Source organism: Vulpes lagopus, chromosome 12, assembly GCF_018345385.1.
Source record: "Vulpes lagopus strain Blue_001 chromosome 12, ASM1834538v1, whole genome shotgun sequence".
In the NCBI taxonomy this organism is placed as follows: domain Eukaryota; kingdom Metazoa; phylum Chordata; class Mammalia; order Carnivora; family Canidae; genus Vulpes; species Vulpes lagopus.
The window spans coordinates 11,197,171-11,216,398 of NC_054835.1; the positions used below are offsets into that span (position 1 = coordinate 11,197,171).

Genomic DNA, 19,228 nt, shown 5'->3' on the forward strand with positions numbered 1-19,228 from the left:
AGCGTGGCCTGGCCCAGCGCTGTGACAATGCCCTCTGAGTCACAGATCCGAGCTGCCCAGGTTGGAGCTGGATCCAGGCCCGCCCGACCCTGCATCCTGTTCAGTGCTCAGTCCTGTTCTGTAGTCCTCTGTGGCCACTGCAGGGGGATGTGCTTTACACACACTCTTCATGTTCTTTGCACGTCCCCAAGCTCTTTCTGTAGGCAGAGGAAACTGCAGGTTGAGAGCAGGGCCCAGGAGTCTTCACTGGCCTCACGCACACCCAAGGGAGATTGGAAGGGGCACACCAGGTCCCGCCCTGCCCCTTCATGCCCTTCCTGGAGGACTCTGTCTTCCCTGTGCACCCTGTGACCCTGCAACACTCTATGGCCCCTTATCCCTGTCCCCCATCTGGACCCCTTGGTTTTGACCCGGTTCTGTCAGCACTCACCCAGCAGGGTACTGGAGCCCTACATAGGGCTGACTTGGAAGCGTCCAGCTATCCATGGGGCTGCTGCTGCCTGCGGGCAGGTACCTGGGCTGTGGAGGGTTGGCCTGCCTTGATTCCCACTGCCTACTGTTCTGTTGCTAGGGGGCGGGAGCTGGTCTGCCTCCAGCTAGGCCTCCTCAGAGGCCTCAGGTCAGACCCATTTCCCTCCCCACAGCCCTTCAGAAGTGTGAGGCCCTTGAGTCCTAGGCAGCTGACTTGGAGGGCTGAACCTCTAGCTGTCAGAGTGGCCCTTGGGGAGCCAGAGCTGCAGGCACCTGGGGCTGTAATTCAGTGAGGACCTACCTGAGCCCTCCTCACCCTACTCACAAAGGTCATGAATAAGCCAGTGTCCTGGGTGATACAGAACTACTAGTTTAGAGCATCACTAGATATTCCTTATCTTACACAGATTTTTTAGAGCTAATCTAACAGTCTCTGCCTTTAATTTTTTTAATTTTTTATTTTTTTTCTGCCTTTTAATAAATGTAGGTATCCCATTTATGTTTAATGTAATTACTGAGCTGCTTGGATTTAAGTCCATCATCTTTCTTTGTATTTTCTAGTTGTCACATCCATTTCTTCTTTTTCCTCTCTTCTTGCCTACTTTTGAATTAATCAGTTGTTGTTTTTTTTTTTTTTTTTTCCTATTCTACTTCCTGCCTCCTTGGTGTGTCTGTGAGTTACACATTATTTTCCTATTATTTAGGTAATTAACCTTAGGGATTACAGCGTGCACTCTGACTTCTGAGAGCCCATTTTAAATGAGTACTTCTACTACCCAGATAATGCAAAGACCTCGCAACTTTTGACTGTGTTCAGGTTTCTCCCAACTTTTATGTAGGTGTCATCACATATTTTAACTCTACATATCTTTCAGCCCTGTAAGACATTATTTTTGTTTGAAGCAGTTAGTGTTTATTTAGAGTTACCACCTATTTACCTTCCCCAGGGCTCCCCATTCCTTCTTGCTTTGTTTTATTTCCACCCAAAACCATGTTCCTGCTGCCTGAAATTCCCTCTTCTGGGTATGTTTTTTAGTGTGAGTCTGCTACTAATAAATTCTCAGTCTTTGTTGGATCTGAACATCTCTTTATTTCACTTTTCTTAAAATGTTTTCATTATAAAACATTTGTATAGTGACACAATTTCAAACCTAGAGGAAAGTTGCTATGGCACAAAAAGCTCTCACATGCCCAGATTTACCAAGTAAGAGTGGTTTGCACGTTTGCTTTATCATTTGTGTTCTCCTTCCCTCTCTGCTTATTTTTCTCTTAACCCTTCAATGTAAATCACAGAGATCCTATGCTTTCCTCTCTAAGCCCCTAATTACCTCAATGTCTTATGATCAAAGACATTCCTCCTTGATAGAATATGATTATCTCCTCCCTGGTCCATATTCAGATGTCACTAGTTGTCCCAACCATGGCTTGTCTACCTAAACCAATTGCATTTACTTGCTATGACCCTCAACTCTCTTCTAGAACAATCCTCAGCCTTTCTCAGTCTTACGACTGGCATTTTTGAAGAGTACGGGCCGGTTATTTTTGTAGACTTTCCTTCAATTTAGGTTTGCTATTTCTTCGTGATTAGGTTGAGGTTATATATTTTCATAATGCAGCTATTGTATCCTTTTCAGTCCTGTAGTGTTTTATCCAGATGTGTCATCCTTGCGCAGGGGCCATGCTAATCTTCTCTGTATTGTTCCAATTTTAGTATACATGCTGCCAAAGCAAGCACTCCAGACGTGTATGACTTGTCCCATTATTGTGCCATTAATTTTGATCATTTGGTTAAGGTGATAGCTGCCAAGTTTCTCCACTGTGAAGTTACTGTAATTAATTGGTAACCTCCAGGGTAATACTTTAAAATTATTAAGTATCCTGTTCCACATCAAATTTCACCTCCTATTTTTATCATTATCATTGGTGAATTTTCTCATCAATTATTCATATCATGGTTGAAAAACAGTGATTTTCCAGCCATTATTTCTTTAAAACTTATTAGGGGGCATTCTACTGTAAGGGACAGCCTTCTCTTGGTCAACCCCCTGGGGGTCAGTGATCCCTCCAGTAGGACCGGTTTCCTTTTTGTGGGAAATTGCATTGAGCTCATTTTCAAATAGTATTCTTCAGGGGATGAATTTGAGGCTAGCAGGTGTTTTATTTGGGCACTTTGGTGATGTCATTCCATTGTCCCTGGTTCCATAATTTTTGTGAAGAGCCAGCCAACTTCTTTTTTTCAAGGGGAGGTGGGAGGCAGATGGAGAAGGAGAGAGAGAATCTCAAGCAGGCTTCACACCTAGTGCAGAGCCTGACTCAGGGCTGGATCCCACGGCCCTAAGATCATGACCTGAGCTGAAATCAAGAGCTGGACACTTAACCATCTGAGCCACCCAGGTGCCCCAGGAGCCAGCCAACTACTTAACACTGCTCCTCTGCAAGAAATGTTTCCATTACTCCCCAGTGGGTTATATATTAAAAACAAAAAAAAAGGAGAAAAGTCTGATTTTCATTAGTTTTACTATAATGTGCCCAAGTGCATTTTTTTCTGTATTCACTCTGCTTGAGATTTGTAGCCTTTTTTTAAAAAAAATATTTTGTTTATTTATTCATGAGAGACAGAGAGGCAGAGACATAGAGAGAGAAGCAGGCTCCATACAGGGAGCTCAATGTAGAACTCAATCCCAGGACCCCGGGATCACACCCTGACCCAAAGGCAGACACTCAACCACTGAACCAGCCAGGCGTTCCTGTAGACTTTTAAAAAAATCTGCCTTGGGTGGCTCAGCAGTTTAGCCCCTGCCTTCAATCCAGGGCATGATCCTGGAGACTGGAGATCGAGTCCCACATCGGGCTCCCTGCATGGAGCCTGCTTCTCCCTCTGCCTGTGTCTCTGCCCCTCTCTCTCTCTGTGTGTCTCTCATGAATAAATAAATAAAATCTTTAAAAAAATAAAAAATAAAATCTGCAGCTTGATATCTTTCATTGGTGTAGGACCTGCTCTGTTTTCTGTTCTCTCCTCCTGGGGCTGTATTCACTTGGGTGTCAGATCTTTCTATCACAGCGCAAATGTAATTTACCTCGTTGTCCGTGTTTTCACCTGTTCCCGCATTTCCCATCTAGCTACTTTTCCCTGGTGCATCCGCCAGTTCACCATCTTCTCTTCTGCTTTGTCTAATCTTTTGCTAAATTCTATTAGATTCTTAATTTCAAGCATATTTTCTATTTCTAGGATTTCTATTTGATTTCTGGTTGCAGTTTATTGGTACATTTTTATGCCTTTATCATCAGTTTTCTGAAACAACGATGTTAGAGTTATTTACATTTCCATCCTGGATGACCTGCAGATTGGTGTCTGTTATTTTGTCATGGGGTCCAACTGAATGACGAGCTTGTGTATAAAACACCATTGAGGCTGGGGATGATGTTCTTTTCTCAGGGAGGATTTAATTTTTTTCTGGCTGGCAGGTAGATGGAGAGCAAGTCACGTGGAACTGCACCTGCCCTGGGCCACAGCTACTCCAACCTCTTGGCCTTTGCCAGGGCACCCCTTGGAGCAAGCCGGGCTTAGAACTCCAGGCTTTTGAAGGACTCCCCCCCGCCCCCATTTCCGGGAGCCCCTGTTGGCCTTTACCCCAGCACAGGTACAGACATGTGCACATGCACTCTCATGTAATCCTGCCATCTTTTGCAGATCGGCTGGTTTCCTTCAACATATGTAGAGGAGGAGGGCATCCAGTGACAGTGACAACGTGGACAGGACTCGTGGATTTTCTCAGGAGAGTCCAGCTCTGAAATCTGTCCCTAGCCCTGTGACGCAGAAGGGACGTGCCCGCCAACCTTCAGTCTTCAACAGCCCATAGGCATGGGGAGGGTGTTCAAAATCCTAAATGCGAACCGGCCCACCGTCAGTCTGCCCTCAGTGCCTGCCCTGGGTACGCTACTTGTACATAGAGGCAAGCTGGGCCAGCTGGGCCATGGCTGCCACCACCAGAGCGCTGAGGAGAGGCAGCACCCGTGGTGTTCTGAGCCAGGCTCTGGTGACAGCTGAGGCTAGAGCTCATCTTGCCCCCCTCCCATTGAGACAGCATCCAGGAGCCTAGGTTGGAACAGCAGGTGCTGTCCTAGGGAAGGCTGGGACAGCAGAAGGGACCCTCCCCCAGCCCCTTCTGCTCAGCCCTACCGCTCAGCCTGCCGCCTTCCTGCTGCTCCCAGGGGGAAGCTTCGGGCCTAGAGAGTTGGAAGGGACCAGAGCCAGGCCGTTTGCTGCAGCCTCTCTCAGCCCCAGCTGTGCTCAGGTGTGGGAGAAGAGAGCATGGCAAAGGAGTCTGTGCAGGCCCCTTGACCTCCTCATGGCCCTGTGCACTAGGGCTGTGCAGAGCCCACCCAGGGCAGGTCCCTCTGTCAGGAGGGAGCCTTAGTGAACGATGAAGTTGCCCACCCTACCCCACAGTCATTGGTACTGTTCTTTGCCCTGAATCCCGGGAGTGTGTCTGTCCTGTCCTGCTGCCAGGTGGATACACCTTTTGTAAACCCTGATATGGGTGAGAAGAAAACAGAGTTTTCCCCTCGCTCAGTCCCTGCTGCTCACATTCCTCTCTGCGAGGAGTCCCCTAGCGCCCCCCCCCCCACCAGCAGGTGGTTTCTGAGGGTCTCCCCAGCTTTGGCACAGGATGTTAGTTCTACCCCTCCGCAAGTCTTCCTCCTGCGGCCTGTGAACTGGGCCCATGGCCAGCTCAAAATAAGTGCTCTTGGGGGTGGCCTCACCCCCTATACTCCCCCCTCCTGACTCCTCCTGGCCTTTGAGCTCTGGCTGCCTTGTCTATACCCTTCTACTCTGCCTGGATGTTGCATGAGACCTAGTGATGCTGTCTCCCTGAGAGCTCCGTGCCAAAGCTTCTGGAGAAACCCGGGGTACATGTGTCTCCTGTCTGTCCCTTGGTCAGCTACCCTGCCCTGTGCAGGAGGAGGGGACCAGGCAAAGCCGGCGGGGGGAAGTCTAGTCCCCGCTAAGGTGGGTGCTGGTCACCACTCTGCACCGTGGGGTTCCTCTGAAGTCAGCCTTATGGCCTCCAAGCTCAGCTCACATGCCCAGTGTCCTGGAAATGGGGAGGAGGCCGAGGAGGGGTCAGGGATAGTCAAGGGGAAGAGAAGAGAGAAGGCAGCCTGCAGAGGCTTGAGAAGTCAGGGTGAGCAGGATCCTGTGTGGGGGCAGAGGGGCAAAGGGGAGGAAAGCAAAGAGCTGGTCTTGGAGAGAGCAGTCCCGAGTCCCCATCATTAGGGGGCACCCAGCACTTTGCGTACAATCCTCGGCTCGGCCAGCCCAGCCATGAGCCCGGGGTGGGGGGAGAACCAGCCAGCCCCTTTCGTGTTTACTTTCGTCAAAAAGGTTTTTGCTTTTGTTGTTTTATTTTTGGTTTGGCTTGTTTGTTTTTTAAGGGAAGAAAATAGTTTGTAATTATTTCATCCAAAGCTCCCATTATATATCTGTGAATAGTAAGGAAGATATTTTATATTAGCAAGAAAATGATGTATATTTGAGGTCATCGTGAAACAAGTCATCACGACAGAGAAGGATACTGAGGAAGCCAGAAGTCAGAACCCTGGTTTTTGTGAATGTTTTTGTTTTGTTTTTGTTTTGAAACATATGTTTGGTTTGGTTTGGTTTGGTTTTGCACTGCATGAGGCAGGAGGGGAGGTGGGCCGGGGGCAGGCTGGGCAGTGGGTGGCTTTGGCAGGAGTTGGGAGGCCTTCTGGAGGGGCTTTGGACCTGGGGCCTGAGATTAGCTGTGAACACTTAGGAGCCCGATGCATGCGGGTCAGGGATCTGGGGGTCCCACAGCTGGTGACGACCCCAAATGGAATACAAACTGTACATTTGCCAAGAGGTTTTTTTCAGACCATAGTTTCTATTGCAAATAAACCTAAGTTCTTTTCTGCAGGAGTGGCTGGCCTTTCATGCCAGGGAGCAGGGAGTGGCTGGATCCTGTGTCCAGCAGAAATCGCCCCACCCACACACTGTTAGCCCAGGATATGGTGGCTGGGGTCAGACACAGGCCTGGGGGGTGGTGAAGCAACCATCAGAAGCATTGCCGCTGTCTTCCCATTTGGGTGGGAGTCAACCCTAGCCCCACCACTCAGGCATGTTCTTCAGCTCCTGAGCCTGTTTCTTTACATAAAGGAGATAAAAAATGAGATTCTGGAGAGGGTCTGTGGCCTGTGATAGAGAAAATCAGACTAGGCAGGCAGAGACTGATTTTTTCCCTTACGCAGAAGCAGTCCAGACAAGGTAGACTGGGGGGCTTGGTGTCCCACCTTCCAACCCAGGTTCCTCCCCTCTTTAGCATGTATCTCTATTCTCACTGCAGCCTCATGGTCAAGGCTGGCTGTTAGAGCTCCTGCCATCAAGGCTATGGGCAGAGGCAGAGGTTGGCACAGTGCTTCCCCTTCCCCTCCTTACCGAGAGCTGAGGCAGGTGGCCACTCCTGGCTGTGGTGGAAGCTGGGGACTGCAGGACCTGTGTGGCACACGGGGCTGCACTTTTTCGCTGTTATTGTATCCAGCCCCAGGACTCACATTCGGGTTGTGAGGATAGAGTGAGACTAGGAGCCTGGTGCACAGCTGGTGCTCAGCAAGGGTCATATTTTGTTGCAGACCAGGGAGGCGAGTCCAGATGTTTGAGGTGACACAGAGGGTGTTGAATCCCACCCAGGCCCCAGTCTCTGGGACCCAGAGCCCCAAAGTCTGGCTCACTCTGATGCCCCTGAGAACCAGATAGGAGACCTGCCTTTTCTGGAGCAGCTCCCTCTCTGAGTGAATTTCTCAGGCATGAGGCCCCGAGAGGCCCAGTTGTCCCAACACCACCTCCCCCGAGAGCCAGCTCCAGTTTGAGTTCTCACACCGTGTGGGGGATGGATAGACTTGGACGCTTGCTCAGCAGTCCCTGGGCCAGAGGCCCCTGGCTGTCCTGAGCGGAGCTGAGCAAGCCAGGGAGAGCCCCAGGCCAAGACAGACACAGAGAGCCATGGTGGCTGGAGGGGAAGTGCGGATGGACATGGGGTTGCTGGGTGCTGGGGAGCTTAAGGGGTATGGATGGGTTGGAGGCCAGGAGGGAAGAGGAGCCTGTCTGCTTGAGGTCACCCCAGAATGTGGGAGAACAGATTGGAGCCTCACACTCCTGGCCAGAGGGCCTGCTGCCCACAGGGCTCTCAAGGCACCGAGGCATCATGCCCTTTAACTCTGACAAAGCAGACTTCCCTGGGTGGGGCCACTGCAGAGGCCGTTGCTTGGAGCTTTAGGAAAGTTCCCTGGACAAGAGATGGGAGCCACTTTCTGAGATAAGACGGATGCTTCTCTCCATTCCTGCACCACAGACATAGGAACACCATCTAAAACACAAGAGAGGGGATCCCTGGGTGGCGGAGTGGTTTAGCGCCTGCCTTTGGCCCAGGGCGCGATCCTGGAGACCCGGGATCGAGTCCCACGTCGGGCTCCCGGTGCATGGAGCCTGCTTCTCCCTCTGCCTGTGTCTCTGCCTCTCTCTCTCTCTCTGTGTGACTATCATAAATAAATAAAAATTAAAAAAATAATAATAAAACACAAGAGAGTGCAAGGCTGGGCTTGGAACAGGGTGGCCTGTCCTGGGAAGGAGAGACACAAACCAGAGCAGATATGGGGAGCCAACACCAGGGTGGCCGCTAGGATCTCAGGCCCTTTGGGGCTGAGACCAGGGATTCTAATATTCAAGACATTAGTTTCAGGATCTTGGGAGGCCAGGACCCAGAACTGGGTTCCTGTACAAAACTGAGTATGTTGAACACCCCTATCATGAAAAGGAAATAAACACATGGATAAAAACCAAAGTCACTGAATGGGACAGAGGTTTCAATTGGTTTGTTAACTTTCCAGAAATAAGAGAATGAAAAGGCATAATATATCCCAAGACAAATGAACACAAAATGGTTAAAACCCTGAACTTTAGAAAAAAATCACAGATGTAGTCAAATTAAAAGATAATGTTACACCAAATAGATTTTAAAGGAAAGCAAAAGGCATCACTAGAGTTTTAAAAGGCTTGTTATGTAATGATATGGTTCTCATTTATTTGGAAACATCACAGCTTTAAAATAGTATGCTCTTCATCATATAACCTTAAAATAAAAGCAAAATTGACAGAACGAAAAGAATGAAACAAACTCACCATCATAAATCGGAGATTTTAATACAATTTTCTCTCCCTGTAACTGGAGAGCAAACATGGAAACAAAAAAAGAGTAAGGATAGAGAGTAGAATAACGTAGTTAGCTGTTGCAGATGCAGAACGTTGTGGCCTCTTGCAGAGTTCACATCATCCCATGAAGATCCACCTCATACCGGCCTGGAAAGATCTCCATGGATTTCAAATCTTATAGTTTAGCTTCTCTCACTCACCATGAAGAATAAGGTAAGAAATCAGAAGTGAAGGGTCAAGCCCAGGTGGCTTAGCGGTTTAGCGCCGCCTTCAGTCCAGGGCCTGATCCTGGAGTCCCGGGATCGAGTCCCACGTCAGGCTCCCTGCATGGAGCCTGCTTCTCCCTCTGCCTCTCTCTTTCTCTGTGTGTGTGTGTGTGTCTCATGAATAAATAAATAAAATCTTAAAAAAATAAATTTATATTAAAAAAAAGTGAAGGGTCACCTGGGTGGCTCACTCAGCCTAGTGTACAACTCTTTTTTTTTTCTAGTGTCCAACTCTTGATCTCAGCCAGGGTCATGAGTTCAAGCCCCACCTTGGGCCCCACTCTAAGCATGGAGCCTACTTGAAAAAAAAAAACCAGTAAAAAATTCATAAGAAATTTACATATGTTTGCAAATTAAGAAATATACTTCTAAATAATAACCAAACAGAAAATTCAAGGAAATTGTAAACTATTTTTTTTTAAGATTTTATTTATTCATGACAGACACAGACAGAGAGAGGCAGAGACACAGGCAGAGGGAGAAGCAGGATCCATGAAGGAAGCCTGATGTGGGACTTGATCCCGGGACTCTGGGATCACGCCCTGAGCCAAAGGCAGATGCTCAACCGCTGAGCTACCCAGGTGTCCCAAAAATTGTAAACTATTTCAAATTTATTCTTAAAATTTAAAAGATAGAGATACTTCATAACACAATGTATAGTATACTACTGAAACTGAACGTGAACCAAAATTGGTCACCTTGACAGCTTGTTTTACAAGAGCCAAGGACAAGAGGTAGGCTTTCCTTCTCTCAGGCTGAAACAAAGCATTGATTTCCTTGAACAAAAGTTCTGTGTCTCCGTTAAGCATGTTCAAATTATCTATTTAAAATGTAATTTTTCCAAGTAGAAAATTACAAATGTATTAAATGTGTGCAAATTACAGGGTTTTGAAATTGCAGCTCTCGTTCCGATGGCTCTGTCTCACCATGGCTTGTCCCCACGGTTGAGGGAGGGGGTGGCGATGGGGAGTCCCCATGATAAGATTTTACATGTGTGAGTTCAACAAGACTCCTGTTCTTCAGTCCTGGCTGCTGTGTTTATATTCCCTGATGATTTAGTTTTGATCCTTTACTTTCCCCAGAAAAGGAAAACCCACACGTGCACATAGGATCTGTGTGGGAGTTCTGCTCATCTGGATTCTCTCTGGATAAACATGCTACATCTTGACACTCAGTGTGCTATTAGGGCCATCATCACCCCCAGTTCTTTGCAGCCCCACACCAATGCCTTGATCTGTTAGGATTATGATCTGGCCATGAGTGATGAACAGACTATAAGACAAGAGATTCTTGTTCCTTGCTCACCTAACAGTCTGGGTAGTGACCCTGGCACACAATGCCAGGGACCCAGGTCTTTCTGTTTTTTTTTTTTTTTTTTTTTTCAGTACCTTCCTCCCCCCCCCCCCCCCCCCGGGGTGTGGCCTCACAACTTCAGGGCTAAGGGTAGAGTTTAGGGGTTATTAGTTAGGGGTAGATTTAGGTTTAAGGTTAGGGTTAGGGTTTGTACTTGGCATCCTGTAGTTCAGAGACCTCTCCAGAGAATAAAACCTCAGACTTCTGCTTTTGGCCCCAGATGGGACTTCAGGTCCGGCCCAAATCCACATTCCAGCCACTAGGAAGGAGAAGGGGCAGGGAAGGGACATGACCATCCCTTGAAGGACACTTGGAAGTTTCACCAACTCCCATTTGCCATAACTTGGTCATGTGGCCACACCTGGCTGCAAAGGAGGCTGGGAAATATAATTTTTCTTCTCTGATTACCGCAGGAGGATGAGAGACGGCGGGGGCGGGAGGGGAGGCAGGGAGGTGAATGGCCGCCTCTGCCCATGAAGACCAATGACCATGAGGGGTCTAAGGGGCAAAGGCTGGTGGTTAGGCCCCCATGAGGCATGCTTTGGGGATGGATGGATAGTCTTGATTTGTGGGGAGAAGAACGCTGGGCTTTCTCAGACTCCACAGTCCAAACCTACTTGGAATAATCCTCCAATCGCTCACATAAACGAGCTTTACCTGTGTCCTGTAGGCAGTAAAACCATGCACACTTGGGAGAGAACATCAGTTTTTGGGTTTGTTTGGGGAACATAGGTTTTTTTTTAAGATTTTATTTAAAAAAATAAAGATTTTATTTATTCATGAGACAGAGAGAGAGAGCGAGGCAGAGACACAGGCAGAGGGAGAAGCAGCCCCCATGAAGGGAGCCCGATGCAGGACTTGATCCTGGGATTCCAGGAGCACGCTCCGGGCTGAAGGCAGGCGCTAAATCGCTGAGCCACCCAGGGATCCCCAAGAACATAGGTTTTTACTCCAACTGCCCTGATGGCTCTTTGGTCTGACATATTTTGTTTCTTAGGAGGAGAAATCTCTTCTGACACTACCTGTAAACCCTAAACCCTAACCCACATGCTGTGTGGGGGGCGTCATTTTTCCGCCCTGGTTAGTGAACTCTGCGGGCTCCGCAGAGAAGGGACACATGGTGCTCCTAGGGGCAGGGCAGGCCGCCGGCCAAGGTAAGCGCCTCTTGTCTGTAGGCTGGGCTCTGCTGCTGTCACCAGTTGTGGAAGGGTCACGGCTTGGTGTCACACTCCAAAATAGGAATGTGCTGGACACCCCTGAGACATCAGGTCACAGAAATATTGAAAGCAGAGCCATGGGAAAAGATGCACCAAGCAGGTGCCGAAGAAGGCGGATAGAACATTATTGGTGTGGGACTTAGAGCACTTTGGGGCAGAAAGCATTCTTCGAGTAAAAACGGTTCCCCGCAGCTGGCTCGGGCGGCTCGCAGGAGCCGCTCCTGTGTGCTGCTCTCCAACTCCACGTTCAGTCTGACTCCTCGCTGGCAGCTTGAAACTGGCCCTGGTGGGAGTATTTACACCAAAGAAATCAGCCAACGCTCCCCACCTCGGGAGCTGATTGTTAAACATTTAGCAGCATCCCACTGGATAAAGAGGTTCGTTATTTCATGATAAAAAGGGACAATTAAATGCTAAACTATAATAATCCCGGAGCTGCATAGACTTCACAGCATAGCCTTAAAATATATAAAATGAAAACTGACAGAATTATGGGGAAAAATGGACACATCCCACTAGGGGAGGGGTGTCTCATGGCTCCCAGAAACTGAGACAAAGCCAGCAGCCATCAGGAAGGAAGCTCCCTGCCAGGGCTGTGTTCCGTGAGAACCGTGTGAGAGCCAGACCGAGCCTGGGCTGCTGGTCCTAGGGGGGGACCCACCTTCCGGCCTGCCTGTGGGTCCCCACTCCCCGCATGTCCCTGTCCTGGGGCTGCGCCCTGGCTCTGGAGGCAGCTCTCCCAGGGTGTTGTACTCGTGTGGCCACCAGGGCGGTGATGTGGCCTGAGAGGGCTGACCACCCAGGGGTGACCAAGCCCCCCCACCCAAGGTGAGCTGCTGCCCTCACCTAAGCACCCAGAGGGCTTTCAGATCCCAGGGCCAAAGACAGCTCTGCCCAGGCCTCTCACTCTCCAAGGCGAGACCCACATTTCCCCAGCTGGGTTCTTGTTTTGGGGTGCTCTGCACCCCCTCAATAGGAGAGAGGAAGCTGTCTTTACCTCGGGCAATGCCTGGGGTCCCGGCCAGGGATTGAAAAGCAAAGCTCCCAGACATCAGCAAGGGAATGCGAAAGGACAATTTTGCAGGGTGGGGTCAGGGGCCAAGTGGTAAAACAGGCCCACCAACGTGCCTCTGGGTAGGTCCCCAGCAGCCTGTGTCCCAGCTTCTCATGGGGAGCTTGCAATTCTGGATTTTTATAGGAAATCTCCAGGGTAGCACCTAGGAAGATGTAAGCACAGCCTGAATCATGGGGGAAAGCAGGGGGTGTTGCTGGGGAGGCCTCCTGCCTCCACCCCCTACCGCCCGGGACGGCCAGGGTGAGAACCTGGAGGGTTTGGCTGACTTATGCGGGGGTCTGGGTGGTGTTTGTGGGGTCTCTTGCCCGTGGCCACTGTGTCTCCATCCTCGCCTCCCAACACCCTTGGCAGCAAGATCCTCCGAAGCTGCATTCTGTCTCCTTGCTGGACAGTCGTGGCCTGAAGCTGCACCCCCACCCCCGCTCCTGCCCCAGGAGATCTGTGAAGCAGTGGCTCCCATCGGGTCCTCAGGAGCTCAGCGGAGGAAGCAGCCAGTTCCACCCCCACATTCACTCACAATTTGTGGGACAAGCCACAGGGTGAAGTGGGAGCCCCAGGGCTCTGCACAAAGCTGCCCATAGCCGCTGTGGGTGTCCCAGGGCTCGAGGGACATGTGGGCCTCCCATTCCTGGGGTCGCCTGCATCCAGGTGGCCACAGCCCTGAGCATGTGCCGAGGGGCCAGGGGGCCACCTGCCTCCGGAGAGGGACCACCACTTAGCCCTGGATGAGGAAACACCCTGTCTCCATGAGAGCATGGGGGTCATTGATGTTAGGTATGTTAGGGTCTTTATTGGAAAAATAAAATCTTGAAAGTATAATTGCAGCCCTCACAGTTGTTCTGGAAACTTCCTCGATCGCTGAATTGCCCGGGTCTGGCAGCCCTGGGCTGTGTTCGGCCAGAGTCCGTGTCACTGATCATTTCTTCTCTCTGAGGGGACACGTGTGAAGTGCTCAGCTCACTGCTTGCCCCCTGGAGGACCCCACCTCACAGAGGCCCCTGGGGTCAGATGTCAGCAAGTGCTGTCACGTGGGTATTGACTGTCCCTCTTTTGCAGGGCCTTGCATGGAGCTCTGTGGAGGATCCTCCTCCCTGGCCCACCCCCTGCTCCACCCTGGATGTCTGCCCAGTCAGAGGGCGGCCTGCAGATGCCTCCCTCTGTCCTGGAAGCCTGGCCAGCTGCGGGGGCAGAGGGCTGGCCGGGGCCTGTGGCGAGGGCGGGGGGGCGGGGAGGAGGCCGGCCCACCACAGCAGAGGTCCCAGGGCAGGGGGAGGGCTGCTGGGCTGGACGTCACCCCTCACCCCCAGGGGGGCAGCTGTGATTGCACTTTGCCCCCTGGTTTTCTTCAAAGTGCGCTAAAGATAGAAGATGATATGCACAGGAAAACTTAGAAAACTGCCCTAAACCTGACACTGCGGGGGTTATAATCTGTACCTCCCAGATGGAAACTGAGGCTTGGCCAGAGGAGACCAGCCCCAGGTGGTACAGCAGGTTGGCAGCAGAGCCTGCCTCAGGGTCCCTGGCTGGAGCCTGGGCACCTCTGGAGCGGTGCCCTCCCCACCCCACCCCCAGGGGAGAACAGGTGGCCCATCCCCCTCCCAGGCCTGCACAGGGCCTGATGGATCACATACCCTACAACGCTGACCCACGGCCAGGCCCGGCCCCCAGCCACCGCCCCGGTCCAGAGTTCAGGAAGACTGTCCCGCTCACTGGCTGGGGACGATTTTACACCAGCTGCTCCTTTTTGAGTGTGGGGCCAGGAGAGGTCTAGGCGGCTTTGGCCACCACCCTGGGGCTGCAGCGACCACTGGGTCTGTCGCCCCTGTGCCTCCTATCTAGGGCTCTGAGGGACATGCAGCCCTGATCCTCCTTCATCCTCCCTGACCTGTCCGCCCCATCGAGTGAGCGCAGCCTGGCTCCGGGCTGCTGGTCAGCCCCTCATCTGCTGAGGGTGCTGGGCCTATGTCCCGCACCAGGGAAGACTCACACTGCTGGGGCAGCCTCCCTTAGCGGAGTGAGTGACGGACGGTCTCTGTCCACGTGCTGGGGACAGGCCAGAGCCCAGGCCACTTCCTCAAAGATTCTGGAAGGAAGGGCAGCTTGCTCAGGAGCACCAGCGTCGTGGCAGCACACTCGCACGCTAAATCTGTCTTCTTCCCAAACCTGGAGCCCTTCAAGGGCTCTTACTTGTCTCTGGGTCTTCTAGCCATGCTCTGCATACAGTAGGTGCTCAGGAAATGTAGAGGACAGACAAACTGGCAGCAAGACAGAGAGTTAGACAATTAAGAGTGAAATAAAGAACGAAAATAGGAACATGATTATGTGGTCATCTGTATTAACTACCGTGTATCACTCCTACGGTTGGTTCGTCTGTCAGGAGCCAACATTACCAATCCTACCTAACCACAGTTTACACTCTAGGGTCCTTGATCCCTGGGAGGAGGAGGTCCCCTCTTATGTTGACACCTAATCTGGTTCTTCTCACACTCTTCTCAGAGGTATGGTGCAGACTCTTCCTGGGTGTCCTCTGGGTGTCTCCTCTGGGCACCGACAGGATGTGGGGACCCAGAGACAGGACGCCTGAGGCCCAGAGGCTTGTGGTCTGGCTCCCCCAACACTTGCTGTGTGGCCCAAGGCAAGCTGGCGCCCCTCTCTGGGTTCCAGTGGCCGACAGACGCTGGCACTCTTGCCCCAGGGAGCAGGGTGCCATGCAATGGGCAAACCAGAGGTCAGGGACATCTCACAAAGCACGGCGGGGGGGAGCCAGGAGCTCTGTAGACTTTCCCGCCTGCCTCTGCGGGCAGTGAGCACCCCTTCAGTGGGAGTGAGCAACAGGCCGGTGCTTGCCAACGCCCTGGACCACTTGCCAAGGAGCCCGCAGAATGCCACAGGGCCTGGCACAGCCCGATTGCTTACCCAGTGCTTTCTGCCCACGGCCTGCGCGCCAAGCTCATTTCGGGGCCTGGGGAGCAGGGACAGGCACCGGCAGGCAGGGGTGCCCGGGGCCACCCGCAGCATGAGGGAGTGAGGCACCTGCCCCCTCACCCTGTTCGTGGCCCTGCTCTGCTGCCCGCCTGGTTGCTACCGGGCCAGGGCCGTGCCAAGCCAGAGGCGGTGGGCGGCGACAGAGTGGCGGCGGGCGGGCCGGGGCGGGGTGACGGGGAGGCAGGCGGTGCGTCCCGGGGGCGGGCCGGGGCTGAGAAGGAAGGAGGGGAGGCTACCCTGCAGCCCCTGGGCGGAGGTAGGCCCCTCGGGAGGAGCAGGGCCCGGGCCCGCCCCCGGGGCAGGCGGGGTTGCCCCAGGGCTTCTCTCGGCCTCGCTGCAGAACCGTCTGGCGGGGTGGGCACGGCCGCGGGTCTCTGTGTGCGTGGCGGGGGGCCTGGGCACCGCCCTCCCTGCTTCACCCGGCGAAGGCTGTGCCAGCGCTGTTTTCCGCCAACGTCCTTCACCCCTCAGCCCGTGAGGAGGGCTCCTCTGAATCCTCCTGCTGGATTCGCCGCTCAGGTGAAGTCGCTCAAGTCCCCACGGGTCCCTCTGCCCCCAGGCCCTGGGCTGTCCTGCACCCTCACCCCTGGGGACACGGCCCCGCTGCTGACCCGCCTGCAGGGAGTTGGAGAGGCCGGGGAGCAAGTTAATGTTGAAGCAGCTGCCCTGGCGGGAGGGGCACCTCCAGCGGGCCCCCCCACTGCCCAGCGGGTCAGCCCGCCTGGCCGAGCGGAGCACGGGGAGGGGCAGGGGCGGCTTGGGGCCAGCGCGGGGACTGGAGGGAGGAAGGAGGCCGGGCCAGAGGTGGGGCAGGAGCTCTGGGCAGCTCCCGGGCTGGGACAGGTGCTCAGCCTTGACCCTGCCCTGCAACCACGTGACCCCGACTCTCCGCTGGTAGGGCTCTGCTTTTGGGGGCTCCTGGAAGATTAGGGAACTTCGAGGAAGAAGGATAAGGACACAGACAGGCCCGGGGTGCACCACCCTGTGCCCAGGGCACCTCTGCGGACAGAAGGGCAGGCGGCCTGTCAGACTGTGGGGGTCAAAGGGTGGCGGAGGGACTGAGACTCCTGGTTGCCCCCACACCCTGCTCAGTAAAGCCTCACACATCACAGCTCTCTGGCCCTCCTCTGCCCCCACTCCCCTGGGAGGGGTCTCTTTGGGGGGTGGGCAACCCTGGGGGGCCTGGGCGCTGGGCCCTCACCTCCACGGATGAGGGTGGCCCAGGTGTGGCAGTGAATCAGGCGGGTCCCCACAGCCTCCCCTGCCCCAAACCAGGCCCCGGGAGAGGCTGCAGGCTTGGCCCATGCATGGACCTGGCCTTGCTGCCCAGCGGGGCCACAAAGCAGTCCTGTGACCTCGGCCATCTTGGAGGGCCTCCCCATACCTTGGTCTCCTGCCCTGTAAAATGGGGACAATAGTCATAGAGACTTGAGAGCATCTTTTGTTTGGCATGTGGGACGCTCTTGGAAACAGAGTCCGACTCTTTAGATTAATTAGTTGATTAATATCAGTCCTGACTACAAAGGCAGCTGGCCCGGCATCTGTGCAGCTTGGATTCACAACTAAATCCCTCTTACGTGTCCTGCTGACCTTGGGAGTGGGGCCCAGGAGGCCCCTCCGAGGTCATTTCCTCCCCAGGTTGGGCAGGACACACCCTCTGGGAGACACCTCTCTGGCACCTTTGCTTCTTAGGAGGTGGACTTCCTGTCACATTTTTGTAATTACAAGACTTTTCTGGCTTGGGAGGGCTTCCTGAAGGAGGAGGGATTCCAGCTGAGCCCTGCAGGCCACTGGGGGACACTGAGGAGAAGGAGGTGGAGGGACAGGAGGGGTCACCCATGAACCCTGCTCCCCCTTTCCCACACTCCCGTCCGTCCGTGTTGCCCTCTGGGGGCTGCCTCCTTCCTCGGTTCCTCCCCACCTGTCCCCCAGCACACTGCTGTGCCAGAGACTTCCCCAAACACAGATCTATAGGGTGAGGCACTTGGGAAGACACCCTGGGGTGGTGACCCCGAGCCCTGTGGGCTCTCAAGGCCCCTTCCCCCTCTAGCCCACCCCTCCCACTCTCGCGGTCATTCCTCTGGGTCCTGGGTCTCCCCGAGACCTGAGCTCCTCATCCTCAGCTCTCAGGACCCCTGCCCTCCCCGCTGTCCTCCCTCACTGGTGACCTTACTTCCCCAGGCCTCATCTCAGCCCCTCCTCTCCACCTCCTGCATCGCTGAAAGTGGCTCCCACTGTGGGAACCTGGTGCTGGGCTGGGGGGAGACAGAACGTACATTCCCAGGACAGGGGATGGGGTGAGGAGCCTCTGATTGCCCCGGTCCAGCTCGTGGTCATGCCCTCTCGATGACCTGCCCACCCCGGGCAGGCAGGGACCTCTACCTCCCACCACGGCCACTGTGGGTCCAGCCGGAGCCGATGCATCCAGGGCCTCGTACTGAGTGCAGGCGTGATCGGGGATCGGGGCCCGGGGAAGCAGTGGTGGAGGAAGGAGGGCCTGGGGGCGTCCCCCGGGTCTCACCTGTGCAGTGCCCACTGGCTCCTCCGCACCCCAGCCAGCCCCCACTCTCTCCCCAGCTCCCTGCGGTGCCGAGAACCGAGTCCCCATGGCCTGGCTGAGCAGAGCCCTGCGTGTGGCAGCCACATGCCCTCCCCCGGTCCTGGGGCCCCGCGCGCTGACCGGCCGGGCAGGCCCCACCACCGAGAAGAGCGTGCCGTACCAGCGGACCCTGAAGGAGGCCCAGGGGCCCTCGGCGGTGGCCCAGGGCCCAAGCCAGCCCCTGCCCAGCACAGCCAATGTGGTGGTCATCGGCGGGGGCAGCTTGGGCTGCCAGACCCTGTACCACCTGGCCAAGCTGGGCGTGAGCGGGGCAGTGCTGCTGGAGCGGGAGCGGCTGACCTCCGGGACCACCTGGCACACGGCGGGTAGGGGCGGGGTGGCATGGGGGGGCCGGGAGGGACGGGACTCAGCCAGCGGTCAGTTCTGGGGTGACGACCAGAGGCCAGCTGGAGGTGGCTGAGCAGGAGGAGGAAGGACACGGGGCAAAGATGAGGGGTCATCTGAAGGTGGACAGATGAAAGGGACCCTCCTGTCCCCTGTGTCTCTGAAGAGCCGAAGTGGGGAGGATGGAGCAAGGCTGAGATGAGGGACAGCAGCCCCTCCCGAGATGGAGTCACTGGGGGGTGAGGGGCGTCTGCAGGCGGGTGTGGAGCATGGATGGGGAAGGAGCCATTGGGGTGATGCCCAGCGGTGTTTTTTGTGGGCACCAGATGCCTCCATGACTCTTATCCTCCTAAGTAACTGGTGGGCATATAGTAAGCACCTACTGTGTACGTGTTGCCAGCCTTCTGCCTCAACCCTGGGCCCTGGGTTAAGTTTACCAGTTTCAGGGGGTGGGGAATAAACATTCCCACCTTGGCTAAAATTGTGCTACTGGCATGAGGTCAACGAACAAACGTGGAGTGGGGCAGAGGTTCGGACATCACGCCCTGCACACCACTGCCTCTGCCTTCCCACTGTCCCATGTCTGCAGGGCCGGCAAGCCTCTGCCCTCACTGTCACACTGGCCTCGGCCCTGGCCACCCACTCCCCAGACCGCTCTGAAGGGAGCAGCAGCTTTGTGGGTGAATGGTC

The 19,228-nt window shown here is 54.1% G+C and overlaps 2 protein-coding genes and 1 non-coding gene across 6 annotated transcripts in view; 2 read left to right on the forward strand and 1 right to left on the reverse strand.

Moving 5' to 3' along the window:
• VAV2 (vav guanine nucleotide exchange factor 2) overlaps positions 1–6,409 on the forward strand; it is a 161,362-nt gene extending 154,953 nt beyond the window's left edge. For both annotated transcript variants that reach the window (XM_041724562.1, XM_041724563.1), the window contains one exon: positions 4,163–6,409. In XM_041724562.1, coding sequence (XP_041580496.1) covers positions 4,163–4,210 — 48 coding nt within the window. In that variant the 3' untranslated portion in view covers positions 4,211–6,409. The remainder of the gene's footprint in view (positions 1–4,162) is intronic.
• LOC121474296 lies at positions 2,100–2,206 on the reverse strand. Its single transcript, XR_005983317.1, has one exon. It is a non-coding gene; the product is annotated as a U6 spliceosomal RNA (small nuclear RNA).
• A 9,399-nt stretch (positions 6,410–15,808) lies between the features above and the next one.
• SARDH (sarcosine dehydrogenase) overlaps positions 15,809–19,228 on the forward strand; it is a 62,690-nt gene continuing 59,270 nt past the window's right edge. For 2 of the 3 annotated variants that reach the window (XM_041724595.1, XM_041724594.1), the window contains exons 1-2: positions 15,809–16,113; positions 18,172–18,519. In XM_041724595.1, coding sequence (XP_041580529.1) covers positions 18,201–18,519 — 319 coding nt within the window. In that variant the 5' untranslated portion in view covers positions 15,809–16,113; positions 18,172–18,200. The remainder of the gene's footprint in view (positions 16,114–18,171; positions 18,520–19,228) is intronic. The other variant, XM_041724593.1, reaches the window with a different exon arrangement.